Source organism: Accipiter gentilis, chromosome 24, assembly GCF_929443795.1.
Source record: "Accipiter gentilis chromosome 24, bAccGen1.1, whole genome shotgun sequence".
NCBI classification, from domain to species: Eukaryota; Metazoa; Chordata; class Aves; order Accipitriformes; family Accipitridae; genus Astur; species Astur gentilis.
In genome coordinates, this window is record NC_064903.1 from 4160097 (window position 1) to 4173191 (window position 13095).

Below are 13095 nucleotides of genomic sequence, written 5' to 3' on the forward strand. Positions count from 1 at the left end.
TAATAGAAACTCAAGGGCAAAACCAAAAGACAAGCAGATGGAAGAAACAAGCCACCCACTTTCCAAAATGTCATTTTTAAAAAGTGGAAAAGAGGGTTTAGCCCCAACAAGGGTAACATCATACAACAACAACAACAAAATAAAACAAAAAAAACCCCAAACCACCACCATAAGGAATTCTTCCCTAACTGACAAACCTTTTCTTCTTCAATGCCTTGTTTGAACTTATCTTCCTGTGGATTATCAGTATCATTGCCTTCCCAGTCGTCCACTCTAAGTAATTGAAAATAAGATTACAGAAGATGCAATATGTAATTTCTAGCCAGGATTAAAATCAACCAATTGCTCATACAAGCTGAAAAAGCACCACGGTGCCATCAAGTGGTAGGTTTTGCCTTAAACACTAGCCATGGCTGTGATGCAGTACATGACAACCCTTTTCCTAGTTTCAAGAACATGACCTTTACTTGTTCCAACACCCACCCCTAACAAGGGCTACTGCTTGCGTTAGGAAATTAAGATGATCCCACTAGCTGATTAAACTCTTGCACTGTCAAGTACAAGACACCCTGTTCTAAGTCCTATCAAACCAATGTCATCTGCAAGCATTCAGTAACAGTCAGAGGCATCCCTCAAGCCTTTCTAGTGATCTGAACAACACAGGATATGAGACTTTCTATAGGTACATTCCGTCTGTTCCCCTCATCCCCAGTGATCCAACAGACTTGAATAATGCCACTATTTAATTATCTATCTGGGATATGATTTCATTAAAAAAGGACAAACAAAATAAAGCAGAGCTCATTTTCTCAGTACACTATTGCCTCTGCAGAGATAGAGGCTTAGAAAAGCAATAACAGTTTCTCACTAAAAAAAAATATTCTGATGATGTAAGGAACATTTTTATTTACAAATAAGCTGTCATTTTACAGAGTAACACGCAACTATAACATAGCCAGCAGCAGAGGATGTTGAACTATATGACACTTCCCAGCTTCAAGGAAAGCACACTCTCTTCGACAATATACTTCAGCTTTGTGTTTGTGTCATGAGATAGAAAAAAGAGTTAATACCCCATGAACATTCAAAGAAACTTGGAAAAGTTGCCCTTCACAAGGTTTTAAATCTTTTTGCTTCCCTTTTACCACATTCCCTTCCCAAAAAACTACCTCTTTTCTGATGGATTTCTGGATACTTTTTCATGAAGACAATCAAAGTTTGCATCCTCACTTCCTACAGAGCCACTGTTTCTGTTCTTCTTGGATCCACTTCGAAACACCTCAACTGCAGACCGTAATTCTTCCTCATCCATGCCAAACACATCTTTGTACAGGATCTCGTACAATACAGCTGAACAAATCAACACAAAGCTTGAACCAAATTAAGATAATACCAGACCCATAAGAACTGCTGCAATTTTCAAGGTAAGCAGATCTTCAGTATTATCTACTGTTACAAGGCACTAGTTATATTAAATTCAATTAAGAAGAGGAGCATAAAATAATTCAGGTGGGAAGAAGGGACCTCTGGAAGTCATTTGGTCCCATATTCCACTTAACAGATGGAATAATGAGCATATGTATATATTAATATACAATAAATGAGCTTCCATCTTTCTCCTCCCCGCCTCTGAAACCAAAACAAACACCGCCTATAAACATATGAAAACATGTAATTCTCTTCCATAGAAAAATTATTTCAAGTTTACCCTGGCAAATAGCAGCATTTTCCTGGAATTGTTTTGTATACACAGAGTCATAATGGTCATTGCCGGAACAACACAGTAAAATCTGGGGGGGGGGAGAAAAAAAAAAAGCTTTAAGGCTGGAATAATGCAAAGCCTCATTCTTTCTATTTGATATCCTAGGTCAAGACTACATTATTCTTTCATTTTACAGTCAACACCAACTTATCAAGAAAACAGTAAATATTCTCGATGTAAGTATGAAAAAGCTGTAGAATCAGCTTAAAACTGAATCCTAGTTAAAGTCTCTAAATAAGTTTGTCTATTATACAAAGAAAAGTATCAATTTTTACATCATGCTGTATTAAACATGAAATAAAAGAGTTTGTTTCCAGCTTGCCTCCAAAACCACCAATTGCTCAGGAGGCAAAATAAATACAGGCCATTAAATGCAGAACCCCTGAGATACACTGTCCAAGTATCAAAGGCACATTTCACCCTTCCCTACCTGAGGGACTAGAATAGCATCTACTTCTTTTACGCTCAACAAAGCCTTGCTTTTAATAAGCAATATTATGCTGCCTTTTGAAAAGATGCATGCTTTCTGCAACATATGTATCGATACGCCAAGTAATAAACATATAGCATTAAACCCCATCTTGGCACGTGACCACAGCCAACTGCAGCTGGCAGAAGCCCTTAGGCAGCTGTCAGCACATTGCCAGCAAGGATGCTTCCCGGTGACCCAGCGGGAGCTGGGATGCCAGGGCTCTTAATTCAGTGTGCACTATGTCTTCTGCCAACACAAGCTCTTATCTCATGGTGAGAATGAGCAACACCAGAAAGAACTGCTGCCTGTACATGCAGTCTAATGACAGACAGCTGCTGACACTTAATGAGACCTCTGGTGGTAAAGCCTTTGAGGACAAACACACATTTAGACCATACTACTTGATTTTTAAAGTTAGCTCATTTTGGAATTAGATTAAGCTACACAGGAAACTAACTACATAAAAAAGAAAGAAGAGCATGTAAACAAAGACAGTAATACTAATCAACAGAAAAGAACAGCTGCAGCAGCACAGATTTCAGCGCTAACTAGCCACTTTGGCAAATACAATAGCCCATACTGAAATCCATACTGCAGCAACTTCACTGGCATCATGCCTGAGCTAGCCACGTAATTGTGCCGGCACATCTACATGAATGCACAAAAACCAAGAGGGGTCAGATGAGATGTAATACAGAGTATTTCTCCTTTATGTTGCTTCTTTTTGCCCCCAGCAGTAATTCTTGTGTAGATAAGCTGTTTGATTAGTTCCCATAACTGGGCTCTATTTGTATGTCATAGAAATGAATCAGTTTATTAGATTAATCCGACCACATTAACATCCCCTTTTCAGGAAGAAAAACTGCACATCTCGTCCAACTTCAGGAAGAGAAGCCCTGGGGGCTGGGGGGCAACACCTTCTCTCCACCAGTATGATAAACACATCTTGTTCTGCTCTTCAACTCAACCCAGATATTTCATTCTACCCTGTCAGATCAGTCAAATTCCCACTGGGAAGTGCTGTTAGCCAAAGATATTTCAGAAACATGAAAGAACATTTTGGAATTGTGATGTTACCTCTTCCTGCCAAAACTAAACTTCTTTCCAATAACAAGCTGGAGTAACAAAAAAGATTGGCAGGGGAACAGCACACAATCCATCCCTCCTATGGGAAGCAAAGCTACTGTAACTGAGTTAACCATTGTGCAAATACTGTGCTTTTTCCATGAGCTGAAGTCAGCTTTAGGGTTTTGTTCAGGTACACAAGAGCACTGGAGTTAGAAGAGCTCAATTCCAGTGGCAAGTTTTTACAACTAAGCAGGACTGGAGGTAACTAGGATTCAGGGGTAGAGGTAGGAAATTGCCTCACTTCTCCTCACCTTGTCTTCAAATCCATTGTCTGTAGCATAAGTGGGTGGTTTTCCAGGGTACCGGTACAGAATGAAGTCTCGCCTAGGTAAGCAGAGGAAAAACAAGACTTGAAAGAGCATACTTTTAGTAGAGCAATGTTATGAAGAAGTTTGCAGGGAGCTGTTTAGAGAATCCGCTGCTGGTTTATAGAAAAATCAAGCAGAATACTTTTCCTGATAAATGAATGCTACCATACAGCAACAGCTAGATGAGCAAACACCACCCATCTTAGGGGGGGAAAAAATTACCTGGGAAAGACCATTATATTTAGTCACAGATTAGGTCAAGTACTTATGCTTTCAGACACTGAGACAATTAAGTCCAAGTAATTTAGTCACCCTGTAAAAGGATTAGAGTCTCAGTATAGAGAACTAGTAACTCTTGTAAATCTTCAGTTTGTTCCTTTAGTACTGGAACAGAACGAGCCTGCAAAGGGAGGGTTCTTCCTTCTACCACCAGCAAGCCAGACTCCTTGTTATAGGACAGCATCATTTTTAGCAAGACAGCAGCACCTGCGCAGGCTTATGTTACCTTTGAAATAAATATCAGGGTTTACGCACCAAGGAGAGCAAGTACTCCTTACTACTGGAGCTTTCAAGAACACCTACATGAGTTTTAGTCACGCTTGTAACTACCAGACAGTGTTTCCACCACACAGACCCTTGTTTTTCCCCCCTGTTTTCCAACCTTCACCCACTAGAAGGAAACACTTGACTTCAGAGTTTAACATTAGCAAAAAGATAACAAACATCACTGGAAACTGACCCTCCCCTTAATCCTAACACTGTGAGAACAGGGGTTGTGATGGCACCCGTGTACATGTTAGTTTAACTACCTTTGTTGGGGTAGCATTTCTCACCATGTTTCACACATTAGTATCTCAACAACAAACAAATAAGAGGTTCTAGGGCCAGAACCCAAACACCACCAAGTCAAAACCAAAGTGAAACTTAAGAAAGAGATGCTTACTTGTATATCACTGATAAAGCACTCATTTCCAGCTGGCCAGCACTTTCCTATGCAAGATTATGAGATTACATCAGATAGCAGAGCCATTTTCAACACTGAGAAGTCTATTCTAGCTCTCTGTAGTATTAAAATATCTAACGAAACTGATCAGTTTGTTAAAACAATCGATCAATACATTGAGAGTTGAGATACTAGGATTTCTGGGGGCAGGGGGGACGGGGAAGTCTGCAACCAAGCTGAGTAAAATGGAGCTAGTTCTGGCAGCGACTCTTGAACACATCACTCAAGATACATTTTTTTAAAATTAAAACCACTAGATTTGTTTCAGAGACTGTTGCATTCACCATACTTATTGGTTAAAGTCTAAAGAAATAAAAGTTTGAAGTCTAGTATTCGAATCTGAGGGTAAGGGAAGAAGCAAGGGATTGCAGAGCCTGATAAACATTTGATGTGAGGTACACTCCACATATTTTGCTTTTTCCTTCTTAGAGAATAATTGCAATTAAGGCCCAGGAAAGGCCTCAGCTTTACTGTCCAGTCTGCATAAATTGCTCCTTTGCAGCAACACAAATTCCCACTAAAATTGATACTGTTTATACCTGTGAATATTCAGTACAAACCCATAGTATTACCTATGCAAGTGAGACCCCAGGATTGGGGTCTCTCTCAGGAAAAAAACCAAGCCCAATCCACTGTATTTTAAACCATCACCTAATTAATTTCCTGTTCTAGACTCCTCAAATTTTAATCTCTTGACAAGTATTAGATCCATCTTACCTTTGGATCTCCTAGTCGTTCAAGGTATTTCTCAAATGATCCTTCCACATACTTTAAACAAAACAAAGAAAAAAACCACATATAAAAAGTTAGCCAGCTGGAAAGCAAAGTTAAACATAAACTTTACCCATACGTTACTAGCTGTTGAACGGGAGGAGGCAGGGCAGGGGCTGGGGGCATAGACACCAAATTTGGGACTATTTTGCCAACTGCTATCATTTTTGGGTCCTGAAGGGCTGTGGTCTAACAGGGGGCACGACTATAGCTGTTCCCTGCCTTAGAGCATGGGAATGATTTGGGGTACCAATGTGGAAGTACCAAAGGATCCTAAAAAAATTAAGAGCATGAGTCTGAAAAATACTCAGCGACTCATCTCCCTCCTAGGTTAGATAAAGCACTTAACTGTGATGGGGGGGGAAGAGGGTGCAGGGGGAAAAAAACACACACCAAGAAAAAACAAAACAAAAAAAGCCCCCAACACCACAAAAAACAGTGCTGTGCATGCACCCACACAAACCACCACATGCCTATGGCCACGCTAACTGCCACACGCAAAACCAACCAACCAAACAAAAAAAGCCAAACCCCATGACTTTATGCAATGATTAAACATACTCTGGAGTTTTCCACCATTTTTTTATGTTTGTTTCTCACTCCAAAATCCTACATATCTCCTACCTACTAAATTCTGCAATGGCTGCTCCACAGAGAATATACTACACAAATAACCATCACCTTACTGGTTACTTGGGTATTAGTAACTTGCTTGACTTCAGGAACTTCAGAAATACAAAGTCAAATAAAACTTGAGCGATTACAACTCGAATGAATTAAGCGAGCAACCACCCTGCCGTTTCTCTTCTCTTACATGCATTAGGCCTGGCAAAGCATGACGTGTTTTCAGTGCATATATTTACGTGGGTATGTTTATGGCTAAACCGCTCACCCCCGCCCACCATACGTCCCAACTACACATGCAAAACCGCCTAACGCACGCGTTACTTACAGATTCAAACTTATGCTGGTGTTGGCTTATGAACGCGACACAAGCTTTCCTGACTTCCATGTGATGAATCTGAGATGAAAACAGCTGAAAAAACGAAGGTTATGAAAGAATGAAGACGACCGCGGTTTAATTAACGCTTCGCGTTAGCCTTATTTTCCTCGTAGTTTACGAGGACCAGCACCACCACAAAACACTTCGCAACACAGCGAGAGGACAGGCTGCAGGGGGGCCACGGGCGCTTGGGGAAAGCCGCTGAGGGAAGCCCAAGCGACGCAGGAGCCCGCCCGCCCCCGTCCCCACACGCATCCCCTCGCGGGAGGGGTCCTCCGGGAGCACCCCCCTACCCACCCCCGGCCCTGCCAGCCCCGCCGAGGGCCTGAGGCGCCGGGGCTGCCCCCCGAGGCCGTGAGCGGTGCCGTCCCGCCGCCCACCTGCTCCGAGACGGCTCGGAAGAGGCAGGAAGCGTCCTTGGCCGTCATCTTGCGGTACAGCCCCAGGCTGCCCAGGTACTCGTCCATGGCCACCTCGCTGAAGGACTTCTGCCCGAAGTACTTCTTCCAGCCCTTCTGCATCTTCCACGGCCGGCGGCGGTGGCTGAAGCGGCAAAGGCAGAAGCGGGAGAGGAGGAGGAGGGGGGGTGGGGTGGGGGGGTGTCCGCGCGGGGCGCTGCACGGCGCGTGGCGGCGGGGCACGCGGCTGCCGCTAATGAGGGGCCGCACCCAACGCGCCCACCTGCGCCGGGCGCCATAACCCGACCCCCGGCATCCCCCTTCCCGCCGGTACCGGGCGCTGCCGCCCAACGGAGCGCACCCCCGAGCCCGACTCCTCCGGCTCGCCCCCGTCCCGCCACAGCTGGGGCCGGTTCCCTTCTCCTACCAGCCGTCCCGAGAGGCAGCTGCGAGCGGTGCCCTCCCGGCCAGCCCGCGGACCGCCCGCAGGACCTGTCTCCCGCAGCAGCCATTTTAAGATGCCCGTGAAGAGCCCCGAGTACCTGTCCCGCTCTCCCGCTGAACGACTGCGGGGGCTGTCCGAGCGCCTGGCGGGGGGGGGGGGGGTGTCGTTTTCCTCCAGCCCCCGGTAGCTCTCGGCGTGGGCGGGCACGCCGAACCGCGGTAAGCCCCATCCCCCCCCGCAGACGGCGTCTCCTCCCGGACCTGCCTCGGGAAGAGAAAGGAGTCCGCGCTAAGCTAACTCCTTCGGGCTTCATTGCTTGATGTGCCTGCGACTGCAAAGAACTAGCGGGAAAAACGGTCAAATGGCTATTCAAAATTTCCTGTGACGTTCCGGCCTGCTGTCGGACTGGAGAGGAGCTGCTAGAGGTAAACTTGAAATAACAGCCTTATAAATATCGTTAAGGAAGCAAGAATCTTAGTTGCTGCCAATAAAGTACTTGGGGAAAACTTTGGGCATCGGCGAAAATCACTCTCGCACAACTCTGCGGCATGACTTACTCTGCGGATAGCCCCTGTGCTTGATTTGATGAGGAAAACGCCTCTATGTAAATTCAGCTTGCTAGTAAGAATTGCACTCGGATATCAGATGCACCGATTCAGAAGTTTCTCTGTCTTGTTTTAAGCAACAGCAACAAAAAACCCCAAACAAATAATGCCTTTGCAGGAAGGGCAATTAGCACCAACTATGCATGTACAATTATATAGAGTATTATAGACCAAACAGCCCGCATGTACACTTTTATGTTTAAACCCCCTCTGTTTTTCAAAATATTTACTTAAATTGATGGTAACATCAACAGTTGACAATTTCAATTAAATTACATGGGGAAGCTTGAAATGGGGAGCTCCAAACAGCATCGAATAGGAAACATTGCGCTTTACTGAAGTCCAAACTAAGTAATGATGGAATAATGCCACGTAAATGGATTGACTGTACTGTCAGCTCCATTCCTCTCTTATAGGCCGTGTTTTACTCTGGGAGCAAATCACCCAAAACCAGGCAAGTCAGTTGGTGGACAGTTTGGCAGCAGGTTTGCAGCTCTTGACTTTTCCCACCCAGATTCACCACATGCCCCTTTCCCTTTAAAGAGGTATAAATCTCTCAGTTTTAAAATTCTCTTTTCAGTGCTTCTGTAAACACATAAAATGAGAGCTGAAGGCATCTGCTTATCTGCAGAACATCAACGAGGACAGCTTACTTCCACCAGTACTAGGCAGATATGGTCAAGAGACCGCTATGGATATGCCATGCCTGTTAAGAAGTAATTTAGCTTGTCCTTCTCATTGGAATTACCAGCTTTTTTTGTGATGTAAATATCTGTCTGTCCAAGAAACTAGACAACTCATACTCCCTCCGCCCCTTGTTGGCACTGTGCTCTCTTAAGCATAAAGCCAGATGACTTCAAACTGGCACTAAATAGGAAACCACTTAATGTCAGTTAATATTAACAGACGTTTTCTTTGAGGGTTTGTCCCAGTTGGTGGACTCTCTAAGTATGGAAGGCCTCACTAGGAGAGGAGAAAGGTTTTATTCTGACATTTTTATTCCTCCGTATTGTTTATTGAAACCCAACAACTTGATCCAAGAACAAAGCAAACTTTTCTGGCTGTCCAGGAGGATAAGGTTTCAAAGTTGACAAGTCCATTGACTGCAGTGTCTCCACAAGAGTGCTGTAAAAAGAGACCAAGACCAAAAATTAAAAAAAAATCCATCCCAAAGGGAAGTATTTTCTTCACACAATTTTCTTTCTATTCATACATACATAATCCTTTAGCATGGAAACAAAAATAAGGACATGTATTGAAAGGAAGAGACCCCCACAAACCAGCAGGCCCCAACCATCGTTGGCTCCTAGGCAGCATTGCTGAGAACACACTTGGACCTACACCACAGCTTTGACAGACAACCTCAGCTCTTGACTTTTTAATCTGCTGTGGTTGCAATGTTGGGAGACTGAACAAGATCTGAGGATCTCCACCATAAACGGTACCAGGAAATTAATCCTATTTTAACACACGGCATAGTTCTCCACTTAGCACATAGCCAGAAAGAACAGTCAAAAATCAATCTGTTTGCTTGCTACTATCAGACTGCCAAGTAAGGCTCAAATACTAGGCACTGTTCAACACTGTCCTGGTTTCAGCTGGGATAGAGTTAACTGTCTTCCTAGTGGCTGGTACAGTGCTATGTTTTGAGTTCAGTACACGAAGAATGTTGATAACACTGATGTTTTCAGTTGTTGCTCAGTAGTGTTTAGACTATAGTCAAGGATTTTTCAGCTTCTCATGCCCAGCCAGGGCACAAGAAGTTGGCACAGGACACAGCCAGGGCACCTGACCCAAACTGGCCAACGGTGTATTCCATACCATGGGACGTCCCATCTAGTATAGGAACTGGGAGTGGGTGCGGGGAATCGCCACTCGGGGACTAGCTGGGTGTCAGTCGGTGTGGGTGGTGAGCTATTGCCCTGCACATCATTTGTACATTCCAATCCTTTTATTACTACTGTTGTCATTTTATTAGTGTAATCATTATTAGTTTCTTCTTTTCTGTTCTATTAAACCGTTCTTATCTCAACCCAGGAGTTTTACTTCTTTCTTCCTGATTTTCTCCCCCATCCCACTGGATGGGGGGGGAGCGAGCGAGCGGCTGCGTGGTGCTTAGTTGCTGGCTGGGGTTAAACCACGACAAACACAAAGAAATAAAAATTCCTTCCTGTCTCCAAAGCTGTCAGAAGCACTGAGACAGTAAGTTTAAGAAACTTGCCCAATATAAATCAATGACAGGCCTAGTCTTTTCAGAAGGCTCTTCTGAAACATATGAAAGCCTATTTGCAGGGCAAAGGAACAAGATGCAGACTAAATAATGGGAGTTGCATTTCCTCTGCCTTCAATTTAGAGGTCATCTGTTATTTATAGAGTGAAATCAATCATAAATAAAAACAGTAAGATATAGTCAAAACAAGAGAGCGAATGAAACTAACAGGAGCCAGGATGAACACAAAAGGAACTGGGGTTTTTGTTGATGGTTGGGGGGGAGGCTGGTTGTTTGGTGGTTTGGTTTGTTGTTTGGTTTTTTTTCCCCTGAAGTGACAGGCAGTAGATCTGTGAAACTCCCTGTCAGAGGATGTGGTGGATTCAGGAAGCTTGTTTAAAAGGGCAGCCTGAATAAGTACTTGGAAGACAGAGGTATTGAAAGTTACTAACCAAACAGCATCTGATTTAGGAATCCCCCTGAATCAAAGCACTTAAGAGCATCAGAGAGAAAGTAATACAAGGAAGTACCTTATGTTCTTGCCCTGCTTCTACTTTTGGCTGAGGATCTGCATATGGCCACTGCAAATAGGATGCTGAGCTACGTGGACTCCTGATCTGTGCCAGTAAGGCCATTGTCATGTTTTGTTCTAAACACTCCAGATACTTACGATTTTATTATGTCAGTGCATCTATACAGTCAGCTTCAGTGCCCTTTACTAGGAAAATCCACATAGCAAAATGATGAAATGGAATCGTAAGTCTGCAGGGAGCATTTTATTCCTTATGGCTCATGGTTTCATAGAGATGGTCTGGCTTGTATTATTTCTAGACTTCAAAAAAGAAGTGCCTCTAGGACGCTACCTGACTGTTCCAAATTCAACCACTTCTATTTGGTTTAAACTCCTCTTCTTTCAATCTGAATACATGTGCCCTCAAAAAAAAAATAATTAGAAGGAGTCATGGCCAAATGGTTTGATAAGTTTGGTAAATTAGCACCTAATGTTAATCTATCCACTATGGGAAATCTACATTGCAAATGGTTGTTACAGAGGAGGATGTCGATTTCCTTGTTACATTCTCAATACTGTAATAACACACCGAGTGATGGTGCTGAACACTGCTTGTTCCATCAGGACAGCCACAGCAGCTCCATACCTGCAATTACAGTAGAGGACGTGCCCATCTCTGTGGAGCTGTTTTGCCAGCTCAAGCTGATGGTTGTTCATCAGTTTTTCATTTGTTACTACTATTAGTGGCTTTCCTTCTTCTAGAGTCTCCAGACAGCTACCTGCACCTACAGGAGAAGCAGAAAACATGATGAGTTTTTTGCCCTGACAGACGCAATATCATCCTACTTGCTCTCGAAACACAGGAGACTCCTGAGGGAGAACATTTAACCATCCAGCTCTAGCTCTGGACCTGAACATTCACTGCCAGCCCACCTCCGAGCCGCAGAGAAACAGATTTCATCCAACCGACACCCACTCCTGCCCCGAGGAGAACGGCCTGGGCACACAAACAGGGCTCTCTACCTGCGTGGCTGATGACCAGGTCCGCCCTCCGCAGGTCCTCGGCCAGCGAGTCCTTGAAGCGGAAAGCTTCCACCGCCAAGGCCGGGCTCCCGCGCAGCGCCGGCTTCAGCTCGCCCCGCCCGACCTGTAGCACCAGCTTCTGGTAGCCGCGGCTCTGCAGCACCTGCGGCGGCAGGAGGGGAGGGAATGGATGGGATCGATGGTGGAGGGGGTGCGTGTACCCGGGTCGGACACCGGGCCCCGCTCCCGGTTACCCCGGCCCGGGGGCCGCTGCCACCCCCCCCTCCCCGCCTCCCGCTTCGCGCCACAGACCGCCCGCGCCTCCCCGTCCTCCGCCACTTGACGCCGCTCACCACGGCCCTGCCTCACGCCCCCCGCCACCGAGCGCTCCCGGTTCCCCCTCACCCCGACACCCCCGGCAGTCAGTGGCGGGCGGAGGAAGGCGGGGCGGGGCGGAACAGCTCCCAGCGCGCAGGCGCCCGGTTGAGGCGCTGCGGGCGGGCCCGGGTCGGCTGCCCCGCGGAGCCGGGCCTGTCCGCCGCCTCACCTGCAGGGCCGGCGGGGAGCAGACGGTCGCGATCAGGTCGTCGAAGCTGGTGGTGCCCACGGTGACGAAAACGGACTTCATGGCCGGCGACCGCCCGCTCCTAACTGATCTGCGGGCGGGGAGCCGCCAGAGGGCGCCGCGCACCGGCCGCTCGCCGCACCGCTCCCCAACATGGCTGCCGGCCTGAGGGGACGGCTTGGCGGGAGGGGGCGACACGCCCACTTCTCCTCACGGCCCACGCGTGCTCGTTTGGGCCCGCTGCCTCCGCCCCGGTGAGCGGGGGGAGGGGGGGCGGGACGGGACCCGGACCCGGTGCCACCGGACCCTCCCCAGGACCCCCTCCGCGGTGCCGGACCGTGCCCGCCCTGACGAGCCTTCTGGCCGGCAGCGGTCAGCAACCTCAGAGTGGCAGCCGCGAGTGTGTCTCAATTTTTCAGACTTTCGGGGGGGGGGGGGGGGGGAAGTAGCGCAAATTCGGAAAAGGGATTCAAAACGTTTTGATCTCCACGTATTATTTTAGCGCTTGGGGTCACTGTAACTGACAGCCTGACTGGGACCAGGTGCTGGGTGTGTTCACAGCCTAGCATTCCCATAGCATGGCCACAGCAACCTCTTCTTTATAGACTGACCTGGGCTAGGCATGGGATTATCCAGTCTGGCCCAAGCCTCCTATGGCACTTACCCTGGGAGTAACATTACAAAAGGATAGTAGCAAGTGAGCAGTCAGTCGCGCCTTGGAGGAGAGATTGATGTTTCAGACAACTTGCCTGAAGCTGTGCTGCAGCGGGTCCTGTCATGGCAGCCCGAGAGCAATGGGCTGATGAGTCCCCTTGAGCATTGGGCATCACTGGAGGACATGCTTTGCTTCTGGTCAGAGCATCACCTGGGCACACGTCATAGCATTGCAGAG

General features: G+C 46.6%; 1 protein-coding gene across 1 annotated transcript in view; it reads right to left on the reverse strand.

Annotated features, from left to right (window-relative positions):
- Positions 1 to 12389, reverse strand: part of ALG13 (ALG13 UDP-N-acetylglucosaminyltransferase subunit) — a 32165-nt gene extending 19776 nt beyond the window's left edge. The window contains exons 1-13 of the mRNA XM_049828138.1: positions 12186 to 12389; positions 11639 to 11801; positions 11262 to 11400; positions 8924 to 9020; positions 7148 to 7554; positions 6828 to 6990; positions 6397 to 6480; positions 5391 to 5441; positions 4614 to 4660; positions 3614 to 3686; positions 1709 to 1790; positions 1170 to 1350; positions 198 to 273 (exon numbers count right to left, since the gene is read on the reverse strand). Coding sequence (XP_049684095.1) covers positions 198 to 273; positions 1170 to 1350; positions 1709 to 1790; positions 3614 to 3686; positions 4614 to 4660; positions 5391 to 5441; positions 6397 to 6480; positions 6828 to 6990; positions 7148 to 7554; positions 8924 to 9020; positions 11262 to 11400; positions 11639 to 11801; positions 12186 to 12266 — 1644 coding nt within the window. The 5' untranslated portion in view covers positions 12267 to 12389. The remainder of the gene's footprint in view (positions 1 to 197; positions 274 to 1169; positions 1351 to 1708; positions 1791 to 3613; positions 3687 to 4613; positions 4661 to 5390; positions 5442 to 6396; positions 6481 to 6827; positions 6991 to 7147; positions 7555 to 8923; positions 9021 to 11261; positions 11401 to 11638; positions 11802 to 12185) is intronic.
- Positions 12390 to 13095: the final 706 nt, after the last annotated feature.